Source organism: Mesoplodon mirus, assembly GCF_964341445.2.
Source record: "Mesoplodon mirus genome assembly, chromosome: 18".
Classification (NCBI taxonomy): domain Eukaryota; kingdom Metazoa; phylum Chordata; class Mammalia; order Artiodactyla; family Ziphiidae; genus Mesoplodon; species Mesoplodon mirus.
The window spans coordinates 60,578,166-60,588,923 of record NC_138994.1 but is presented as its reverse complement, the minus strand read 5'-3'; the positions used below and the strand labels follow the sequence as shown (position 1 = coordinate 60,588,923).

At 39.2% G+C, this 10,758-nt stretch overlaps 1 protein-coding gene across 1 annotated transcript in view; it reads right to left on the bottom strand.

Annotated features, from left to right (window-relative positions):
• Positions 1–7,177: 7,177 nt before the first annotated feature.
• Positions 7,178–10,758, bottom strand: part of PPM1D (protein phosphatase, Mg2+/Mn2+ dependent 1D) — a 48,348-nt gene continuing 44,767 nt past the window's right edge. The window contains exon 6 of the mRNA XM_082603199.1: positions 7,178–8,619. Within this exon, the coding sequence (XP_082459325.1) occupies positions 8,062–8,619 (558 nt within the window). The 3' untranslated portion in view covers positions 7,178–8,061. The remainder of the gene's footprint in view (positions 8,620–10,758) is intronic.

Sequence of the window (10,758 nt, the reverse complement as noted above, 5' to 3'; positions counted from 1 at the left end):
AAAGACATCATATACACAAAGATACAAATTCGATAACTGAAAAAATGGAATGTTTCATGAATTTGCATGTAATCCTATGCAAGGGCCATGCTAATCTTCTCTGTGTCATTCCAATTTTAGTATATGTGCTGCCAAAGTGAGCACAAGCCTCACAATTCCACAAGTGGGATTCTTATGAGGTGTAAATAAATTTAAAATTCTCAGAACCAGGGCTTCCCTGTGGCGCAGTGGTTGGGAGTCCACCTGCCGGTGCAGGGGATGTGGGTTCATGCCCCGGTCCGGGAGGATCCCACATGCTGCGGAGTGGCTGGGCCCGTGAGCCGTGGCCGCTGGGCCTGTGCGTCTGGAGCCTGTGCTCTGCGGCAGGAGAGGCCACAGCAGTGAGAGGCCTGCGTACCGCAAAACAAAACAAAATTCTCAGAACCAGTTAGAAATTTATACAAATGAACTCGTTCTAATTACTAACTTGCCAGCCTTACCAGGTTGAGAAGGTCCGAACCTTAGGACCTGCTTTCCTTTCTTATCGAAGTTTTCCTGCCAGAACACCATATGTTATTACTTGCCTTGAGTTGGAAAACAGTTTGCATTCACACCTGTAAATTTATTCATCCTTTTAACTTATGTAAGGTTTTTGCATGCAATTCTCAATTCTTGAAGAGATGACAACAGATTTTGGTTTTCTACCGTCATGTGAGAATATTAGGCCCCAGCAGTGTGCCACTGTGAGGAAGTAAAAGTGCTGCAGTAAGCCGAAAAACAAAACAAAACAAAACAAAAAAACCCCAGCTATACTCCGTTTTTTCTCCACAAAGATGGTGTTCGATTCTCTCATCAGCCTTCAAATAGAGAGAAAATAGAATTTGTGGTGATCATGTTTTGAATGGACGTGAATTGTGGGTGCTTAGTACATATTGCCAGCTGATGAGTCACTTCAGATTATTGGGATGTGGGGAAACTTTTCACAATCTGTTCTTGGGATTGAGCAATCCCAGCTAGGAAACTCATTTTCAGTGTAAGAGAGTAAACGTCAAGCTAGAGTCCTTGTTCTTCCAGTTGCTATAATGGCCCATTGTAATAAATCACTGATTACTAAAACTGCCTCTCCGGTGGCCATGCAAATCAAAAACAAAGGTTCCCAGTTCCCAGAGATTTGTCAGAGAACTATCCATATGCAAACCAACTGTCAAGGTCAGTTTATACTTTCTCCCCTCTTTTTGTTTGGTAGGATTAGGATTCTTTTTTTAGCCTCAAACAAGCCATTGCCTCACTTGTTTTGGCCACCAAAAACACTTGGACAATAATCACATGATTTAAGCAGTGGTGAAATAATCTGATTTCACATAGAGCTATGGTGAACATTAATATTTTAATTGTCAGTCAAGCATAAGGAAAAACAAAGAGGGAATTCCCTGGCGGTCCAGTGATTAGGACTCCACACTTTCACTGCTGAAGGCAGGGGTTCGATCACTGGTGGGGGAACTAAGATCCTGCAGGCCATGCCAAAAAACAAAAAAAAAGAAAAGAAAAGAAAAAAGGAAAACAGAGAGGTAAAAAAATCATCATCAAGTGTAAGTTCATCAGTTGTTCAATTGTATCACTCTGGCTGGGGATGTTGATAGCAAGGGTGATTGTACATGTGTTAAGGCAGGCCGTATATGGGAAATTTGCACCTTCTCCTCTAATTTTGCTGTGAACCTGAAACTGCTCTAGAAAATGTCTATTAAAAAATTACATTTCTCTAAAATCCTCTAATTGTGAGGTAAAAATACATTAACTACTCACTCCATGGACATTCTCTCGTGCGTTCATCAGGCTGAAACTTTTGAACACTACCATTCGTGGTAATCGCCTAAAAATTATAATTCTAAACTTCAGAATTGCAAAACCAACATAATCCAAGGTTATATCACCTCACATCTATTTAATTACAACGCCTGCCATTTGTCTGCCCTGCATATTACTAGATAACTGTGTTTTCTAAAACACCATTTCCCACATTTCTATTTGAAATTCTAAGTATTTGTTTACTATCTTGGGTCCCTCCACCCTAACCCACAGATCTCTTTAGCCCACTCTGCTCATTCTCAGGCCCAGCAAACTTTCTGAAAATACAGTGATAATTTTTTTTTGCTTTGTCATTCTCTTGAAACTAGTATTTATACAGTGGCCATGTAATTTGTCATCCTGCCTAGGAAACCTTTATGAAATGAGGCTCTATTAATAATTAAACCAAAAAAATAAGGTAAAGTAGGACTGTCCCCTACAAACCATGAAGTATGGTTACCCTTTATCTTTGACACATTAGTACTACTTTGTAACTGTTTTGTGCATGATTATATATTTCTGCATGATTATAATTCCATTGTCTATTTAGCTAAAATGTAAACTCTTTAACAGAAGGGATTATTTGTTTCATTTCTATTTTCCATAAGACTCTGCTCACTAACAGGAAAAATTTCATGTCAGAACCTCAGTAATTTAACCTACAATTTGGAGTTGGTATTTATAATTAAAGATACCAGAAAGTAAAACTATTAACAAAGACCAAAAATTAGTTTCATCAACTGTTTTAATGATGGCCATGGCATAATTTATCTTCCCCTCATATACGTAAACCTGGATAAAGATTGCTTTAAATCAGTGAAAACTGAATGTGTAGTAACAGTTTTGAGAAGCTAAAATTTTAATATTAGGAAACATTTATAAACATTTATTTAGCACTATATACCTGCCATTGTAGTATTATTATCTGCATTTTACAGGTGGGGACCAAAACTCAAAGGTGTTAAGCCATTTAGTCCCAAATTCAGGCAAAGTGATAGAAGTGCATGGTTCCTGAAGCCTCAGCTTTCTGCCTGAAAAAGAACCCCAAAGAAAGGGAAAGTACCATGGAAACTGTAGAGAGGGAGGAGCTCAGGAAAGTGACCCCACTGAGTACATTAGGCATAAATCTGATCCTAATCAGTATATTAAAGACTTTGAGAACTTAACTGGCAGATAGATCACTGCCCAGGTCCCCAACTAGCTACTGGGTGATGAACACGTGGGACAGATCAAATTACACAATGGCAAAGGATTTGGAAAATGAACTGATATTGAAACCACAGACCACAGAAGGTGTGTTGGAATATGTGGCATTGAGACAGGAAGGGGGCAGGGCACAACCTTTTAAAGAATGACAGCCATTGAGGATGTGACATAAACTGGTTAGCACAAACTAGGTCCAAGATGGCAGATGACTGACTTCCGCTAAACCTTGAGCCTCAGTATATGCTCAATGTAATACGTCAGCAAGCTAAATGACACACCCACAGGTGCCCTGACTATTCCAAGGCCCACCATAAAAGGTCAAAAAATGGGCGATGGCCCAATTCCTGGAAATCCCCACCCCTTCCCCAAAATAGTTGGAATAATCCTCACACTCATTAGCCTATGAAATTACCCACCGCTATAAAACCTGACAACCCCATACCCTTAAGCCTCTGGCCTTCTGAGAGGACCCACATTCAGTGTGTATCTCCCTGCATAAGCCTTCTTTCACTTTACTATGTCTCGCTCTTGAATTATTTGCTGCACAAAGCCAAGAACCCACACTCAGCAGCCATCCCAGTGACTTGCCTGAGACCTGGGACAGGACATGACCATCCTCTTGTGCCCCACTTTCTTTCCTGCAACAGCATGAATTAACCAGATTGACTACCTATTAAAACAATGATCTCCATAAGAGCTAAATAAGATTGTCATAATATTCAAATGTCTAAGATAGAATCCAAAATTACATGGTATACAAAGAACCAGGAAAACCTCAATTTGCACGACAAAAACAATTAACAGATGCCAATACCTAAATGACAAAAAATAATATCTGACACTTTAAACCAATATTATACAATGCTCTTGCAAGCAACTGTGAACACTCGACATGAATGGAAAAACAGAAAATCTCAAAAAAGAGAAGATATAAAGAAGAACTGTAAGCAGATAGGGTAGGGGGTCCTTGGAGAAAGAGAACCAGGCCTGGCTTTCTTGACATAAGAGAAGCTATTTTGGCCTAAGCCATTTTGTGATCTAAGCCTGGTCGTGAAGCTTGCCCTTGAACAGGTCTCAGTAATTAATGATATTAAGGGAAGTGAGGGAATTCAGGAACAATGGAAAAGCAGTCAAGAAACAATAGTTCAGTGATAAAAGTCCTAGTTCCTCCCCAAGGGGTGTACATAACAATCTGATACATATCCTCTGATACATATCTGGTACAAATCCTTTCCGTGCCCCCCATTTCTTGTTTGTCGGAAATAGGCTTCATTCAGCCTCCTGACCTTCCCTGAGTTCCAAAGGGCAGTTTGAAACTGCTGCTTATCAGGGAAGGGGAGGGAAAGCAGAAACAAAGGGGGAGCAGTCAAGAAACGATAGTGCAGCTGTGGGGCAGGGTCCTGGTTCCTCCTCAAGGAATATAACAATATCTTTGAGTTCTGTAGGAACTACAGCCCCCACTCGGGTGGAGAATGGTAACTTAAGGCTGAGCACAAGATTCCTTGAACACGGCTCTGTTACCTCACCATCGACCAATCAGAAGAAACTCTGCACATGGCAAGTCTGATCCCTCTTCCCCAAATGATTCTCCCTTTAAAAACTTTCATGGTCAAGCAGAATCTTCAAAGTTGATTTTTGGACACCAGTCCGTCTTCTCCCCAGATTGCTGACTTCCTGAATAAAGCAACTCTTCCTTTCCAACCAACACTCTCACCTCTTGAATATTGGCTTTCCAGCGGCGAGCAGCAGAACCTGAGTTCGGTAACACCACCACCTTCCTCCTGGGAGAAGAAGCTGGAGATTAAGTTAATAATTGATCATGCCTATATAATGAAGCCTCCATGAAAATCCCTGAACTGTGGGCTTTGGAGAGCTGCCAGACTGGTGAACAGACTCATGTGCTGGCAGGGTGGTACAACCCAAATCCATAGGGACAGAACCTCCTACACTTGGAACCCTTCTGGACTTTCCTGATGTCTCATCTAGCTGTTCATCTATATCTTTATTATATGATAAACCAGTAAACACATTTCCCTGAGTTCTGTAAGCTGTTCTAGCAAAGTTCAAACCTGAGGTGGTGATTGTGGGAATGCTGAATTATAGTCAGCCAGTCAGAAGAGTAGGTGACAACCTGGGACTTGCAATTGGCATCTGAAGTGGGGGCAGCACCATGAGACTGAGCCCTTAACTTGTGGGATCAGATGGATAGTGTCAGACTGAACTGAACTGTAGGACACCCAGTTGGTGTCTGCAGAATATTGCAGTATTGCTTGGTGTAGGAAAACCCACACATCTGGCATCTTAAGTATTATGAGTGTGAGTAAAGGAAGAAATAGTGTTTGTTTTCCTTTCGGTGGACATGGTTAAGCAGTGGCATAGGTAAATAACATATCCAGAGTAGAATATGAAAGAATGAGGAGGTGCTGTGATGTACTGATGTGGAAAAATCTTTGTAAGATATAAGATTAAGAGAGAAACAGATGTATAGTTGCATGTCTATGTACAGATTTGTTGGCTACCCTGGGGACTAAGGTGAGGTAGTTTCATTATGTACCATTTTATAAATCATGAATTTTCCATCATGCATTATACTACTGATGTATACATTATAGGCAAATAAAATTTAATAAAAATAATATAAACATTAAAACATTATTTGTTAATTGCATAACATCTTTAACCCATTAAAGAAAAGGCCTAAAAACAGCCCTAGGTACACATACAAAAAGAGAGCTAATTTTACCTTTTAGTTATGTATCTCAAAACAAAAATGTTTCCAGTATTAGACAGCTATTAGTATGGTATGGAACTGGACTCTATGGCACTATAAATGTGACCTAGGAAAGAATGCTATGACATTTACATTAAAACGTTGATCTGAAAAATAAAGATGGAAAAATTCTTCACAAAACATTGACTCCAAAAGTGTATGCTACTTGCTATATGTCATTACCTTGGAAAGATCTGAAAAACAAACTCTTTAGTTTTGAAAAACTAGCCAAAATTAATGTTTCACCTGAACCACTGGTTCTCAATCTTTTTTTTTTAAAGGAAATTTTTATTTATTTATTTGGCTGCATTGTGTCTTCATTGCTGCACGTGGGCTTTCTCTAGTTGTGGCAAGCGGGGGCTACTCTTTTTCTTTTTTTTTTTTTTGCGGTATGAGGGCCTCTCACTGTTGTGGCCTCTCCCGTTGCGGAGCACAGGCTCCGGACGTGCAGGCTCAGTGGCCATGGCTCACGGGCCTAGCTGCTCCGTGGCATGTGGGATCTTCCTGGACCGGGACACGAACCTGTGTCCCCTTCATCGGCAGGCGGACTCTCAACCACTGCGCCACCAGGGAAGCCCGGAGGCTACTCTTCATTGCGGTGTGTGGGCTTCTCATTGCAGTGGCTTCTCTTGTTGTGGAGCACGGGCTCTAGGCACGCAGCCTTCAGTAGTTGTGGCACACAGGCTCAGTAGTTGTGCTCGCAGGCTCTAGAGCACAGGCTCAGTAGTTGTGGCACACTGGCTTAGTTGCTCCGTGGCATGTGGGATCTTGCCAGACCAGGGCTCGAACCCATGTCCCCTGCACTGGCAGGCGGATTCTTAACCACTGCACCACCAGGGAAGCCCTCAATTAATCCTTTTATGGAAAACTGGTGTGCTTCCAATTGCATAGTTCCTAGCATAGTGTAGGTGCATGGTCAATGTTGAATGCATGGATTAACTCTTCAATGTCTCATTTAGAGTCCTGTTCTAAATGAATAAATTTTAAAAATTTCTCTTTGTAGAACAATTTATCACACCAAAACAACATACTCTTAGTATTTTGGTATTAGTTCCTTTTAGTTTTTTCTTATATTACCAAATAATAGTTTTATTCATTTTTAATTGCTATGTAATATTTCATCAAACTCTTATAAGCCATAACTGATCTAACCATATACTTATTATTGTATATTTAGCCTGATTTGATGTACTCTAAGTTAAAATTAAAAAGTCAAGATTGCAAAAATGAACATTACATGTATTTTAAGTTGTTACTCTAAAGCTTGATCATGGCCTAACAAAAAGTTAATATATACCATTAAAACCAATAACAAAAATCCAGCAACATCAGTAACAGTTCACTGATTTTATTAGATGAACAAACATGTCCATATAATCAATGAAAACCATAGGATATATAAAATAATTTAAGAAATGTTGGGAATTAGCAGCACCATCTGTTATTGACATAGCAAGAAAAATTTCACATATTTTATGCAAACACTAGAAGGGGATATAACTACTTTTAAGACCCACTAATGCCACTGAGTGTCTGGGATGATTGAGAAGGGCATCTTTTTAGGCAAACCTACCTCCTTCTACTTGAAAGATTTGGTGAGCAAATCTGATGATTAATGTTTAGAAAAAATGCTACTGAAAGAGATAAGAGATACTGCATAGTATTTTAATTAGGAGAAGGAGACTAAAACCCAGCTGCTTTTGCATGGCTCAACACTTCTGCTTCTATGAAAAACTTAGTTCTGAATTATGAAATCAGAAATAAAGAATAATTTTTAAAAGACACTAGTTGTCTCTAAGAAACATTAAGTGGAACACAGGTCACTATGAAAATACATCACTTTTCCAGTTTGCTTCATAATTTACTTTAAAAAGTTGTGTCGCTTTCATCACATGTGACTTATACAAATTTCTTAATAAGCATTTTTAAAAGTTTAAATGTATTTCTAAAATCAAATAGATTCTTTTGATTTTTTTTTAAACCTTTAGCCCTGTTGTTACATTTACTGTGTGTCAGAGTAAGAGACTGAGTTTGTGTGAAGGATACAAATTTACACACATTTTATAGCAACTTATACCCTAAAATCTACAAAATTCACATTTATAATACAAGCAAGTACAAGGCCAGGATAAAACTGCTGAATTCCAAAAAGTCAAACTGTATACTATTTTTATTTTGTCCCCTTAAAAAAAGTTCAGCTTCGGCACCAAATTCATAAAGCCCTCTTAGAAGTTTGGAAAAAAAAAAATTCCAGATATATTTCAGCAAACACAAACAGTTTTTCTGTGCTGGTGAAGTAAAGGATTTCCAATTTTCTTCTGGCCCCTAAGTCTGCGTCGCATGGTAAGTTTAACAGAGTTCTTTCGCTGTGAGTTTGTGGGGAGGCTTGCAGGCTGAGCACCACTGCTTCGACTTAAACCATTTCGTCTATGCTTCTTCACAAGAGGGCCAGAGTTGGATTCTTCTAATGTCCTTTTGAAGTTTGTTGGAGGGGTTCTTTCAACTTCTTGAGCTTTCATTTGACCTGGGATCGACATCTTTAAATTTTTTTGGTCCATGATGGTGTTTGTTGAATTGGTAGGCACAAGGCCAACTGACAGGCTATTATTCAAAGAATCATGTATCCTTAAAGTCAGGGCTTTAGTGCAATTTTCTTCAAGTGGCTCTGGATCTTTTGAGGATATGACTGCAGCCTGGACGTTCCCTCGAGCTATCTCAGCTGGGACTTCTAAACAATTCTCTGAGAAGGCATTACTACGAACAAGGACAGGTATGTGGTCCCTAGAGTTCAGCCTTGGCCATGGGTCCTCCTCCAGTGACTGAAAAACAAGAAGGTAAACCAAGTAAGAAATAATTTTTCCTAGAATTCAGCTTACCCATTGGGGAAATGAAAAGATTTCATTAGAATAAGTGACAAATTTGTTTATTTGGGGGGGTTATTTCCTACTTTCTGTATTTTAATTTCTGAATATTCAGTAGTGTGGAAAATGTGAAGCGCAACATTAAAGCAACTCTGTCATAATGGAAATTCAGACTGTTGCTTTGCACTCATCTCCCAAACACTAGATGCTGTTCTGTTATTTGAGAAAACAGGACATATGGGAATGTACTGAGTATGGCTGGGGCAACTTTCAAAGATATAAGTGAGGGCTTCCCTGGTGGCACAGTGGTTAAGAATCCACCTGCCAATGCAGGGGACACAGGTTCAAACCCTGGTCCGGGAAGATCCCACATGCCACGGAGCAACTAAGCCCATGAGCCACAACTACTGAGCCTGCGCTCTAGAGCCCGCAAGCCACAACCACTGAGCCCACGTGCCACAACTATTGAAGCCCGCACGCCTAGAGCCTGCACACCACAACAAAAAGTAGCCCCTGCTCGCTGCAACGAGAGAAAGCCTGCGCACAGCAACGAAGACCCAACACAGCCAAAAGTAAATAAATAAAATAAATTTATTTTTTTAAAAAAGATATAAGTGAAAATCATATGGAAACTTTCAGATATTGTTTTTTAAAAAGCTTCACAGGAGGTTCAGATATGCACCACTCCTTTAGGTGTAGTGCCTCAGATCTGTATGTATTCAGAATATCCTCCCATCTCCAGACAGATAAGAACATTCTTCCTATCAAATACAAATCTTCCACTATAATATTTTAGAAAATCATTGCTTTAATACTTTCTCAAGTACAAATTTTAAGCATAAATACTATCTCTTGCCCAAGTGTGTAACATTTCCCTCAATCATTTCCTCTCTCAATCAAATCAAACTTATTACAATAGTAATATATTCTGAAGAGCCCAAGTAAACCATTTTGTAGAATGGTAAACAAAGACATATTATCTGATCGCCCTGTGATATAAAATCCCCTAGGAATAAACGCCTTTCGAGAAAATGCTCTATAAAAAAGCATATTTATAAAACTAATGTTCCCTTTTACGTTTCTAGATTTAAAAAGAAAAAGGGAAATTGAAGCAATCGAAAGCATTTCAATTTAACCATATAACATGAACATGCTTTACTGAAAAAAAAATGAACTTTAGGTCCAATCGAGGCTAGAGATGAGAAACCCTGAAGTTCCTAATTTGGTACTGCCCCAAATAGAATGCTGCTACCTTTTTAAAAAAAAAAACTACGAATATATTCTTCCCTTCTGGGGTCATTGGCTCATTTATTTATTTTATACTACATGGTTTACTGAAAGCCCAATTCTTATCTGTTTTAACACTGACTAGATGTTGGGCAGCAACCTTATTTCAAAATACCAGCGTTGAGAACAGATAACAGGACAGTCTCTGTTCTAGAATATGTACATCTGGCTTTCAATAATACCAACAACAACTTGTCTGTGCATTTATCCCCTCTGCATTAGGTTGATTCCAATGCCTACTACCCTGATCACAAGCATGTTCTGACCGACCACAGAAAACTATATCTAGTCATTAGTGATTTTTGACTAAAAGTTCATCTTGGTTTCATATAGAAAAAGGATTTGCAACAAGACCAGGCAGCAGATAAATTCTGTAGGCAGAAGGCTTCCTACTACCGAACAAGCACATCACTAATTTAGGCACAAGAAGAAAGGGACTAATCAAGCCACTTACAGAAAGAGAACATTTTGCTCTAGTTTATGCAACAATGTTAGACACTAGAAGGAATTCCTTTACACAAGAAAAACAATGGGATGATGTCAGAGTTAACACAATTACTGTGTTATTGTGTGTTATTGTGTGTTACTGTGTTTCTGTTGTGCTGTGTCGTTTTAAATTCACACAGTATTATTCTGATACTACAGGTGCACTGGCTTTTCTTCCCCCCCGTTTTCCTTGAACTTTCCTTTCTCTTTTTATTGGCACTCTGTGGAAATACAGTGCATCTGTTAGCTCAGGCAACTTGCCTAGACTTTCTAGACTCATCCCAGATTAATTACTACTGTATTGCTAAGCCTTCTTACATGCTC